Below are 13,654 nucleotides of genomic sequence, written 5' to 3' on the forward strand. Positions count from 1 at the left end.
CCGGACTTCCGTTGCCAGCGAAGCGCTCATTTTTCCGATGCTGGGATTCCCCTGCTGGGATTCCCCTGCAGCATCGCAAAAACACGGAAGTCCGGAGATGGGGTTTCCCATGGAGGGGAGCCTCAGGGAAATCCCAGCAGCGCAAAAACGAGTACTTTGCTGGCAACAGAAGTCCGGAGGTGGGGCATCCCAGCAGCGGCGGTGGGTTTGTAAGGTGAAAATAGTTTGTAAGAAGAGGCAAAAAAATCTTAAACCCCAGGTTTGTATCTCGAAAAGTTTGTATGATGAGGCGTTCGTAAGATGAGGTATCACTGTATATTAAAAGTAGTACTAACCTATATCCTAACTAACCTACCCAGGCTTCATGTTCTGGGGAATCCAGAGCATGCTACCATGGTCTTTTGAGACTGATGGATGCCAATGCCAAACCCATGTCCCCATTTCTGAATGGAAACATAATATGCAGTTATTCCATTGCAATGGCTTATGACAAAATGTAAATAAGAACAAATCTTCCACAAGCTCATTGGCAACACTACCAACAAGTGCCTTTTAGTATCTACAACTGCAAAGGTAATTAAGTAGCTAAAAGTGGGAACATAATTCTGCATGACTGACCCTCTCTTGATCTCATTGAATCTCAGATGCAGATGGCTTAGTAAGCTTTCCAAGATAGATTTTAAGATAATGTGATGGAGAGGCACACAATAATAAATCTTCCTCATGTTACTGATAGCAAGCATCAAGTAAGAAAATGAAGTATTCAATTCTGGAATAGTTGCTAATTCCAAATATTTTTGGAAAGTAGTTTCATGTGAAACTTATTACAATAATTTAAACATGAATGTTACATATAACTTCTAGATTACAATCTTGAACTCTTTACTCTGTACTGGTGGCACCAAGAAGCAAGGAATATGGTTTGCCCATTCCTGATTATTTACATTTTCCATCTCATATTTAAATGTATAAAGCACAGGTCCACAACTTTTCTGACTTGGCAGCCAGGTGTGTGGGAGGGAATAGTTTATTGTGAGTGGCACACGTACCCACCACTCACATGAAGGGAGCTTAATACATGTAAGGGCTGCTGCTTGCAGGAGGGGAGTTTCGCATGTGAACGTAAGGTGGCTGCTGCTCGAGGCAGTGGAGCTTAGTGCACAAGGTCAAGCTGCTGTAAACTCATGTGCTTAACAGGGAGTATTCTGACTTACCTTGCTGTGGGTTCGCTTCCTCATGCGCTGTGTGGGTAGGCACACTGTGGGGGCGGGCATGTGCAGTGCTAAAAATGCAGCTTCTTTGCATGCGCAGAAGCAAAAAAATAGCTTCTGAGCATGCACAGAAGCGAAAAGCATTGAGAGAGCTGGATTGGGGCCACGTTCAGCCAGCCATCGCTACTGGTTTCGCAAGCAGCGAGGGTATCTCTGCTATCAGTTCTATAGAACCAGTCCGAATCATCAGGAACCCACCTCTGGTATTCGCCCATTGCTTGTGTGGCTCAGTTCTGAACAGGCTGTGGCGTGGTACTGGGGAATGGCCTAGGGCAACGATGGTGAATCTATGGCGCAGGTGCCACAGATGGCACATGGAGCCATATCTGCTGGCACGCGAGCCGTTGCCCTAGCTCAGCTCCAATGTGCATTTGTGTGCCGATCAGCTGAAATTTGGCTCACACAGAGGCTCTGGGAGGGAATCTGGGAAGATGGGGCAGTGTGTTTTTACCTCCCCCGGCTCCAGGGAAGCATTTGGAACCTGGGGAGGGTGAAACAGGAGCCTACTGGGCCCACCAGAAGTTGGGAAACAGGCCATGTTTTTGCCCTCCATGGGCATTGAATTATGGGTACGGGCACTCGTGCATGTGCGATAGTGTGTACACATGGTCTTTTGGCACCTGAGGGGGAAAAAAGGTTCACCGTCACTGGCCTAAAAGAGTTAAATAGTAAAGGGATAATGAGAATTGAACAATTATATGAAAAGGACGGGAGAGTTAGCAGAACTTGGCTGGAATGGTGGCTGGGTCAACAGAAATGGCTGCAGATTAATGCAATAAGTAAATACTTAAATAAAAGTGATAATAAAGAAGCTTTCTTGAGAGAAGAAAATTGCTTAGAGAAAATATTAAAAGAAAAGATCAATAATACAAAAGCACAAGCTAGCAATATATATAGAATGTTATTGCAAGCAGAAGAGGAAGTAATAAAAGGCTTGACAAGATGCTGGCAAAATGATTTACAAATAGACGAAAGTGAAATGAAAGAAATAGTAGAAAATATACATAAGATTAAGAACACAAGAGTTAAAGAGATGAGAAGAAAAATCTTACATAAATGGTATTATACACCAGCACAACTTGCACACTTCCAGGGGAAAGAGAAAGGTAATTGTTGGCACGGTTGCCAAAAGAAAGGAATTTTCATGCATATGTTCTGGGAGTGTGTAGAAATACAGAAATTTTGGAAGGAAGTGCAGAACGAAATAAATAAAATGTTACATATTAATTGGACAATTACAAAAGAAACAGCGATTTTAATTAATTAAACAAAGAGAACTAAGAGATTTTAAAGAAATAAAAATTGCAGCACTGGAAAGTGCTCAAGCGGTAGTGGTATTGGGTTGGAAAGAGTCTATAAAATGGACACTACAGAACTGGTACTGGTACATGGTGGATCACATACATTTTGAAATCATGGAAATAAGATTAAACAATTTTGATGAAAATAAACTGGAGAAGCTGATGGCACGATGGAATAAGGTGAAAGGTTATATGCAGAGTAGAATCTGTGATGTAAATGTGAAAAATAAACTCCAATCACTCTTTCAATAATAACAAATGCAAAGTAGAGCCAAGGAAATATATATATATGAACTACCGTAGTAAATATTTGAACCCCCTGCAATTGGTGGTGGTGGTGGTGATGGGGTTTTTTTTGTCGGTCAGGTGATGGGCACACGCACTGTGCACTGTTTTATGTTTGTTTTTTATGTAACCATATTTACAAAATCTATATATATATATATATATATATATATATATATATATATATATATATATATATATATATATCATCTTAATTATTTCCTATATTTTTTGCACTCTACAACTTTAGCACTTTATAACTTTAACGATTTTTTAATAATTATATGTTATTCTATTAAGATCTTGAGAATAACGTAGTGTTAATTAGTATCCTATTTTAGTGTAATTGATTTTTATATTGTTTTTTAATTGAATTTATATTGAATTTTTAATAATTAATATTTTAGCTAATTTTTTAGAAGGGGTTTTAAACTAATGAATTATTGGGGTGGGTATGATGACACGTATGAAATGAATGATTGTTATGGATGGGCTGGGTGGAACTTTGGTATGGATGAAATAAATGGTATGAATGATTTGATTAGCCTACCTGACACAGGAGAGGCAGGAGGGGAGGGGGCACCGATGTCTGAGGTGGTAGAGGGTCGGAATATTCCAGTCCTGCTGGGGAGAGGCAGATATGGCGGGGGCCACAGAGCTAGCCGTTCCAGGGGAACAAGAGATCGTTGCGTAATAACGATCCCTTGTTCCGGCTCTGTGAACCCAATCCTGGGTGCTGGTGATGAGTGTAATTCTGGCCCTGGGCTCAAGCTGCTGCTACTCAATGCCAGGTCGGTGGTAAATAAAGCTCTCCTCATCCGGGATCTGATCCTGGATGAGGAGGCCGACCTGGCATGTGTTACTGAAACCTGGCTGGGCCCAGAGGGAGGAGTCCCTCTCTCTGAAATTTGCCCAGCCGGGTTTCAGATATGGCATCAGCCTCGACCCCAGGGAAGGGGGGGAGGAGTGGCTATTATAGCCAGGGAGAGCCTTGGCTTGCGTAGACTCGTTGCTCCAGAGATTGCGGGCTGCGAGTCCCTCCTGGTGAAGTTGGACTTAGGGGTCCAGGTGGGCTTGTTTCTCACGTACCTGCCTCCCAGCTGCGTGTCACAAGCCCTGCCTGTGCTACTCGAGGAGGTAGCCGGGTTGGCGGTGGGGTTCCCCAGACTTATTGTCTTGGGGGACTTTAACCTGCCATCGCTCGGTGAAACCTCTGGACTGGCACAGGAGTTCATGGCCACCATGACAGCCATGGACCTGACCCAAGTAGTACAGGGTCCGACTCATGAGGGGGGGCATGCACCCGACATGGTATTCCTCTCTGAGCAACTGAGTAATGGTCTGAGACTAAGGGGCTTAGAAGTGTTGCCTGTGTCATGGTCAGACCATTTTCTACTGCGGCTTGACTTCCTGGCTCCAATCCTTCCCCGCAGGGAGGCGGAACCGATTAAGCTGTTCCGCCCCAGACGCCTGATGGATCCAGAGGGCTTTCAGAAGGCGCTTGGGGTTATTCCAGATACACTCGTACACAGTTCGGCAGAGTCTCTGGCTGAGGCCTGGAACAAGGCTGCAGCGGAGGCTCTTGACCGAATTGCGCCGTTGCGACCTCTCCGCGGCACTAGACCCCGTAGAGCTCCATGGTTCAACGAGGAGCTCCGGGAGTTGAAACGCCAGAAGAGACGTCTAGAGAAGCGATGGAGGAAGAGTAAGTCCGAATGCGATCGAACACTTGTAAGAGCACATGTTAAGACTTACAAAGTGGCGCTCAAGGCGGCAAGATGCGCGTATCATTCCGCCTTGATTGCATCAGCGGAATCCCGCCCGGCCGCTCTGTTTAGGGTGACCCGCTCCCTTCTTAATCAGGGGGGAGTTGGGGAGCCCTTGCAGAGTAGCGCCGAGGATTTTAACACGTTTTTCGCTGATAAAATCGCTCGGATCCGAGCGGACCTCGACTCCAATTGGAATACAGAGTCGACTGACAACGAGTCAGTTGAGGTGACTGGGGCACGTACTTGTCCACCTGTCTGGGAAGAGTTTGATCTGGTGAAACCTGATGAAGTGGACAAGGCCATTGGAGCTGTGAGTTCCGCCACCTGTTTACTGGATCCGTGTCCCTCCTGGCTGGTTTCGGCCAGCAGGGAGGTGACACGGAGCTGGGTCCAGGAGATTGTCAACGCTTCTTTGGGGAGGGGGTCCTTCCCGGATCCCTACAAGGAGGCACTTGTGCGCCCCCTCCTCAAGAAGCCTTCCCTGGACCCAGCCATTCTCAACAACTATCGACCAGTCTCCAACCTTCCCTTTATGGGGAAGGTTGTTGAGAAGGTGGTGGCGCTCCAGCTCCAGCGGTCCTTGGAAGAAGCCGATTATCTAGGTCCTCAGCAGTCAGGATTCAGGCCCGGCTACAGCACGGAAACTGCTTTGGTCGCGCTGATGGATGATCTCTGGCGGGCCCGGGACAGGGGTTTATCCTCTGTCCTGGTGCTTCTTGACCTCTCAGCGGCTTTCGATACCATCGACCATGGTATCCTTCTGCACCGGCTGGAGGGGTTGGGAGTGGGAGGCACTGTCCTTCAGTGGTTCTCTTCCTACCTCTCTGGCCGGTCGCAGTCGGTGTTAGTGGGGGGTCAGAGGTCGACCTCTAGGTTACTCCCTTGTGGGGTGCCTCAGGGGTCGGTCCTCTCCCCTCTACTATTTAATATCTACATGAAACCGCTGGGTGAGATCATCCAAGGGCATGGGGTGAGGTATCATCAGTATGCAGATGATACCCAGCTTTACATCTCCACCCCTTGTCCAGTCGGCGAAGCAGTGGAAGTGATGTGCCGGTGCTTGGAGGCTGTTGGGGTCTGGATGGGTGTCAACAGACTCAAACTCAACCCGGATAAGACGGAGTGGCTGTGGGTTTTGCCTCCCAAGGACAATTCCATCTGTCCATCCATCACCCTGGGGGGGGAGTCACTAACCCCCTCAGAGAGGGTCCGCAACTTGGGCGTCCTCCTCGATCCACAGCTCACATTAGAGAAACATCTTTCAGCTGTGGCGAGGGGGGCGTTTGCCCAGGTTCGTCTGGTGCACCAGTTGCGGCCCTATTTGGACCGGGAGTCACTGCTCACAGTCACTCATGCCCTCATCACCTCGAGGCTCGACTACTGTAATGCTCTCTACATGGGGCTACCTTTGAAAAGTGTTCGGAAACTTCAGATCGTGCAGAATGCAGCTGCGAGAGCTATCATGGGCTTTCCTAAATTTGCCCATGTCACACCAACACTCCGCAGTCTGCATTGGTTGCCGATCAGTTTCCGGTCACAATTCAAAGTGTTGTTTATGACCTATAAAGCCCTTCATGGCACCGGACCAGAATATCTCCGGGACCGCCTTCTGCCGCACGAATCCCAGCGACCAGTTAGGTCCCACAGAGTTGGCCTTCTCCGGGTCCCGTCAACTAAACAATGTCGTTTGGCGGGACCCAGGGGAAGAGCCTTCTCTGTGGCGGCCCCGACCCTTTGGAATCAACTCCCCCCAGATATCAGAGTTGCCCCCACCCTCCTAGCCTTTCGTAAGCTCCTTAAAACCCACCTCTGTTGTCAGGCATGGGGGAATTGACATGTTCCTTCCCCCTAGGCTTATAAAATTTTTGTATGGTATGCTAGTGTGTATGATTGGTTTTTAACTTGTGGTGTTCTTAAAATTAATTTAATATTGGATTTGTCTTGTATTGCTGTTGCTGTGAGCCGCCCCGAGTCTGCGGAGAGGGGCGGGGGTTTTGCCCTGTGTAATGTTTTGCATGTCTATGCGACGTTTCGGCGAAATCACATCATTTCTGGAAATGCAAAATGTAGTTACTGCTCCTGATACCCCAGTAACCTGAAAAGCAACAACAGCAGTTTACCATTTGCCTTGAGAGAGGACAGTAGGCAGGCCATCATGCTTTTAGCAACACTCGGATCTGTCACTTTTTTATGAATATCCATCTTTATCAGTGATGGGAAGTTGGCAAGGAATGTTTCTGGCAGAACGTCTTGCTCCTCATGAAAGCTCAGCATGATTTTCTGTAATATACAAACATCTATATTTACTATTAACAGTATGCATTAGAATTATTACACCGGCTAAACATGGGCTGTTATAGCATCTTGTTAGTCCAAAACATTGAACAAACCACATAGAAAAGATGCTATACTGCCTAAATGCTATGAATCTATCCCTGTCTTCATTTGATCTAATATGTTTTAAATTAAATGCTCAAAACTAGAAAAACTGCAGGAGCTTCCCCATGAAAAATATTTATTCTTAGAATGGGTTTTTTCCCTGAATAATTACTTATGAATGGATAGAAGGAGGAATCTTATATTCCCTTTATAAAAATGGAAAAAAACCCTGTTGAAAACAAAGCAGGCAGCATAAGACATAAATGTTTGCAGACAGCATTGTTATGGAATATTGATGCCCTTAACACCAGTTGCTGCTTGCAAGATTTGCTTAATCGTTTCTGTTAAAAGTCTTAAGAAGCTTATTTTTGCCTATTTATCCATATTCTTGTTATGCACTTTAATTCATAACTTCCTTTCCAGAGGATTTCAATTCTGTTTCCTCATTACTCTAATTGTAAAAGACTAGACTAGACTATAGATTGAGCTTGGGGGTCTTTTATTCCAGCCCTCTACTCAAGCAAGAAAACCTATACCTGTGATAGTGAACCTCAGGTGGCACACAGAACCATATCAGAGGGCACGTGAGGCGTTGCCCTTTTGTCAGCTCCAGTACACATGCGCACGCTAGCCAGCTGATTTTCAGCCTTGGGTAAGGCTGTTTTGCCCTCCGGAAGCTTCCCCAAAGACTCAGACTTCAAAAATCCACCCAATAGGCAAACCAATAGGCAAAATGGACTTCCAGTTTGCCCGTTGTGCTTTTTTTTGCAGCCCGGATGCTTCAAGTGTCCTGAAGTCCTGGTATGCGAAAAACAGCACAAAGGGCAAACTGGAAGTTTCGAAAACATTTTTTCACCGTCCCAGGCTTCAGTAAGGCCTGTGTGCATGTGCGAGGGGGGGCATGCACAGGGGCAGCGCATGCATGGAGGGAGGGAATGTACTATTTGACTATTAAATAATGAAATACAACTGCACCAACAACAGGTTTGTCAAACTGTTTTTGGCCTACCATAGATCAGCAAAACTCAGAATGCCTTCATTGTTCTGATTCTGGAGAAAATTTCAGAATCTTAAAATTCAGGAAAAAATAAGGCAATGCTGGTGCATATACTCAGATCGTGCAGAATGCAGCTGCAAGAGCAATCATGGGCTTTCCCCAAAATGCCCATATAACACCAACACTCCGCAGTCTGCATTGGTTGCCGATCAGTTTTCGGTCACAATTCAAAGTGTTGGTTATGACCTATAAAGCCCTCCATGGCACCGGACCAGATTATCTCAGGGACCCCCTTCTGCTGCACGAATCCCAGCGACCAGTTAGGTCCCACAGAGTGGGCCTTCTCCGGGTTCCGTCAACTAAGCAATGTCATTTGGCGGGGCCCAGGCGAAGAGCCTTCTCTGTGGCGGCCCCGGCCCTCTGGAACCAACTCCCCCCGGAGATTAGAATTGCCCCCTTGCCTTTCGTAAGTTCCTTAAAACCCACCTCTGCCATCAGGCATGGGGGAACTGAGATACTCTTTCCCCCTAGACCTTTACAATTTATGCATGGTATGTTTGTTTGTAGATATGATTGGTTTTAAAATAAGGGTTTTTAAGTTGTTTTAGTATTGGATTTACATGCTGTTTTTATTATTGTTGTTAGTCGCCCCGAGTCTACGGAGAGGGACGGCATACAAATCCAATAAATAAATAAATAAATAAATAAATAAATAAGTACTCACTTCTCTTTGTACTCCAACATAGCATATAAGTAACCCTCAACTTACAACCAAAACTGAGACCCAAATTTATGTTGTTAAACAAGACAGTTAAGTGTTTGTCCTATTGTACAATTTGTTTTGTCCTAGTTGTTGAGTTACTGCATTAAGTCACATGTTAGGCAAACCTTGCTTTCCCCTTGACTTTGCTTGCCGGAGGCTGACTGGGAAGGTTACAAATAGTGAATTGCATGATCCCAAGACCATGCAACTATTATAAACACATGCCAGTTGCCAAGGGCCCACATTTTTCTTACATGACCAGGAAATGCTGCAATGGCTGGAGATGTGATATGGTGATCTGGTAATACGGTGCCCCTGTAATCTCGAACAGCTGTGCTCCACTAGAGTTCCCATTTTCCCTGTGCCTTCCTATATCCCTGCAGCCATCAGCCCACTCTAAATCAGCTGCTGCATTTGTGGAAAATGGTACATATCCCTATAAAAAATGGTTGCTATGACAGACAATAATTCAAGGGAATTTTTAAGAATGAAATCCAGTTTCTTCACTAAAGTTATATATTAATAGAGATTTCTTGAGTCAAAGAGAAAAATTATGTATAGTAACTTTTTATCATATGCATTTATGGTACCTCTACCTAAGAACGCCTCTACTTACAAACTTTTCTAGATAAGGATTGACTCCAATTTAACGGCTGTTTTTAACTTTACAGCAACTGCTACAAGATCAGAAACATTTATACTTTGTTTCTCACATACGACTTCGCTCGTCCCTTCCTGGCCCCCTTTCAAGAACCATTTTCCACTTATAAATAAATAGACCTTTATTACAGTCAAAGACCATCAATATAATTTAAAAATTTTAAAAAAAAATCCAAGAACCGTTTCAGCTTCTTAGAATCTAGACATTTTAGTATCTCTTTGATCCTAGTAGTAGATTCTTGGGTGATAAATGTAGTCCTTGACTTACAGTAGTTACAAGCCCGAGCCTCCGAAACTGTAACCGGAAAAGACAGGAAGAAGCCTCCTTGGAGCCTCTCTAGGAATCTCCTGGGAGGAATCAGAGCCGGAAAAGGTGGGGAGAAGCCTCCATGGGGCCTCTCTAGGAATCTCCTGGGACGAAACAGGGCCTCCACCCTCCCTGTGGTGTGGTTTCCCCAATCACACGCATTATTTGCTTTTACACTGATTCCTATGGGAAAAATTTCTTCTTCTTACAAACTTTTCTACTTAAGAATCTGGTCACGGAACGAATTAAGTGGGTAAGTAGAGGTACCACTATAAGTCTAAAATTTAACACTGGACAAGACCCGCTTAAATTGTTCCCTCTAAAGAAGAAATGGAACATTTATCATGTTACTTGTTCATATCATAAGCTGGCATGACTAACCTCAGCCTCTGATAGTTCCTTATCGCCGCTTGGTTTGCTATATTTCTCCTGCATGAAAGGAATCCAGGAAATTTTGCATTTCTTAATGAAAGGAGTTACATCAACAGTACCCAGTGCATAACCACAGATGCCACCTTCATCTTCCAGAACAAAGCAGTAATCTGGACTCAGGGAAAGCAATCCACCCACCAGCCTGAAAGGAAAAGAGCAGTGAATGAGACCAAAAGCAATGAAGACTCAAATCATAAAAACTGCATTAAATAACATACAACAGCCACAAAACATATCTACAAATACAGCAAAAAAAACCCTACTGATATAATGCATGGGAATAAAACCTGAAAGATATGAATTAATTAATGAAATCAATAAAAACTGTGCACATTATACAATACCTTCAAAGTAAAAACATTAGGCTAGTAGGCTATTGTTATGCTTTCTAATGAAACTGCATATTCAGAAGTTAATTACAGAGCACTGCACACCAAGACAACTAGACACAAGAACAGTTTTCTTCCGAACGCCATCACTCTACTAAACAAATAATTCCCTCAACACTGTCAGACTTTCTACTAAATCTGCACTTCTATTCTACTAGTTTTTCTCATCATTCCTATCACCCATTTCCTCCCACGTTGACTGTATGACGGTAACTTGTTGCTTATATCCTAAGATTTTTATTAATATTGCTTCTTCATTGCTTATTTGACCCCTATGACAATCATTAAGTGTTGTACCACATGATTCTTGACAAATGTATATTTTATTTTATGTACGCTGAGAGCATATGAACCAAGACAAATTCCTTGTGTGTCCAATCACACTTGGCCAATAAAATTCTATTCTATTCTAAAAGGATTTGGTGATATCTTATAGGAAATTGTGAAAAATAAAACCTGTAGAGCTACTGGCAAAAAGAGAAGATAAGGCCATATATCAGCTCATGAAAATCCACACCAAAGTGACCAGGAAAAGGAAGGGCTGCCTCCTGTACTGGCCATGTCCACCCCAAAATCAGACTTGGCTTTATTTTTAGGACATATCATATTTTCAGGGAAACATGGTATTAGGCTTTGCAAGTCGTCCAAAGGAGAAAGGTTTACATTGTATCCATAGTCCATGTTATATACATTTGTTTTCTTCTAACTCCATAACTTTCTCAAGCAATCAGATACATGATTTAAGACATTTAAGGCTTTTTCTCTGGGATTTCTCCTTGCATTCAGAAACTGGAATCTTAAACATTTGTAATGTATGGCCAATAATTACTTAATCCTACGTCACCATAGTTGTGAAAACTATAAAAATCTCACAATGCACAAATGTTATATACAATGAATTGTATTTTTTATAGAAAGAAGTATCTAATGCTGTACAAATAGAATATATAGCCATCACCATAGTTCCCTCTAAGCTGAGCAGTGAGCAATTGCTCACTTAAAAATCATCATCAACTCAGAGTTTTCCAAACCTGCCCAGAAGCCGAGAGGGAAAGAATGAGAGGGAAGGAGAGAGAGGGGAAGAGAGAGAAACAGATAGAAAAAAGAGAGGAAGGAAAAGAGAAAGAAAAAGAATGGGAGTAAGGAAGAGAGAAAGAAAATCAAAATCTAGTTTGAAACTAGCTCAACTATTTAAGTGGCATTTTGATATTGATAGAGTTTCCCTATTATGAGCTCACTGTTATAGACACACAATACAGTATTTTATTTTGAAATTCTCTGAGGCAAAACAGGGTGGGTTTTTTATTTATTTGTTTGTTTGTTTGTTTGTTTGTTTGTTTATTTATTATTTCTGTGCCGCTCAGACACTATACTTTTCCGCCCACCCCAAAAAAAAATTAGAGGGAACACTGGCCATCACAATCAAATTTCTGTCAAAGTAATGCATACTTGTCTCCGATTAGATCGGGCTGACTGAGAAAAGGCTGAGTAGTTCCATCATCGTATATTTCTCTGCAAATCTTGTACACTGATGCCTAAAGACACACAATACATAAAAAATATGTTAAAACTTTGTGACGTTATTTTTCTTTGGAAGTCATACTATTTCAATATGAAACAAACATGCTCATTTACTAGAACCATGGTTCTGTAGGTTCATATTTCACAGATATTGCAAGTATTGATAATGTTAAGTTGGATTTATATAAAAAAAACCTCTTCAAAATTCCACTCAGTAATGAAACATACTAGACAGAATTGGAAGGATATTACAACAGTAGACTCCCATCTTCTTTGGTTTAATATGAGATTACAAAATGCAAAATTAGTTCAGACTTAGTTTTCAAAGTACAGTGGGACCTCTACTTATGAACTTAATTCATTCCATGACCAGGTTCTTAAGTAGAAAAGTTTGTAAAAAGCATTTTTTCCCATAGGAATCAATGTAAAAGCAAATAATGTGTGCGGTTGGGAAAACAACAGGGAGGATGGAGGCCCTGTTTCCTCCCAGGAGATTCCTAGGGAGGCCCCATGGAGGCTTCTCCTCACCTTTCCCTGCCCCGTTTCCTCCCAGGAGATTTCTAGAGAGGCCCTGCAGAGGCTTCTCCCCACCTTTTCTGGCCCTGTTTCCTCCCAGGAGATTCCTAGAGAGGCCTCACAGAGGCTTCTCCCCACCTTTTCCGGCCCCGTTTCCTCCCTTCCTGCCTTTTCCAGTTACAGTTTTGGAGGCTCGGGTTTGTAAGTGGAAAATAGTTCTTGAGAAGAGGCAAAAAAATCTTGACACCTGGTTCTTATCTAGAAAAGTTCGTAAGTAGAGGCGTTCTTAGGGAGAGGTACCACTGTACAGGGAAGCTCTGATTCAGGCATCTTATCAAGGAAATCAGCCAAAGTATCAAGAATATTTACACTTTTTAAAAGAAACAATAGCATCAAGCTAACTAGATTCTACAACTTGGGGAAATGTTGGTGTAAATAATGCCAGGACTGCATATTATTTACAACAAACATGGAGTGAATTATTTAAATTAACTTCAAAAATAAGCTTTCCTATTCAAGCCATACATTTCTCAGGCATTCAAGACTTAAAAAAAAGGCAACAGTTGCCTAGATCAGTGTTTCCCAACCTTTTTTGAGCCGAGGCACATTATTCACATTTACAAAATCCTAGGGAATATTGAGCGGGGGGGGGGTTTCTTCCTCCCTTTCGCTCTAGTTCTCTCTCCCTCCCTCTTTCTCTCTCTTCCTTCCTTCCTCTTTCTTTCCCACTCTCTCCATCCCTCTTTCGCTCTTCCTTCCTCTTTTTTGCTCTCTTTCTCCCTCCTTCCCTCTCCATGTCTTTCCCTCTCTCCCTCCTTCGCCCCCTCTTTCTTTGTCTTTCTTGCTTATCTCTTTCTCTATTTTTTTCTTTCTCTTTCTCTCTCTCTTGCTTATCTCTTTCTCTATTTCTTTCTTTGTCTCTCTCTTGCTAATTTCTTTCTCTATTTCTTTCTTTCTCTCTCTTGCTTATCTCTTTCTCTATTTCTTTCTCTCTCTCTCTCTTGCTTATCTCTTTCTTTCTCTCTCTTGCTTATCTTTCTCTATTTCTTTCTTTCTCTCTCTCT

The 13,654-nt window shown here is 43.1% G+C and overlaps 1 protein-coding gene across 2 annotated transcripts in view; it reads right to left on the bottom strand.

Moving 5' to 3' along the window:
* OGA (O-GlcNAcase) overlaps nt 1-13,654 on the bottom strand; it is a 48,380-nt gene that overhangs the window by 4,710 nt on the left and 30,016 nt on the right. For both annotated transcript variants that reach the window (XM_070752872.1, XM_070752873.1), the window contains 3 exons: nt 12,003-12,088; nt 10,114-10,306; nt 6,747-6,906 (listed from right to left, as the gene is read on the bottom strand). In XM_070752872.1, the coding sequence (XP_070608973.1) occupies nt 6,747-6,906; nt 10,114-10,306; nt 12,003-12,088 (439 nt within the window). The remainder of the gene's footprint in view (nt 1-6,746; nt 6,907-10,113; nt 10,307-12,002; nt 12,089-13,654) is intronic.

This window comes from Erythrolamprus reginae, chromosome 5, assembly GCF_031021105.1.
Source record: "Erythrolamprus reginae isolate rEryReg1 chromosome 5, rEryReg1.hap1, whole genome shotgun sequence".
Lineage (NCBI taxonomy): Eukaryota > Metazoa > Chordata > Lepidosauria > Squamata > Dipsadidae > Erythrolamprus > Erythrolamprus reginae.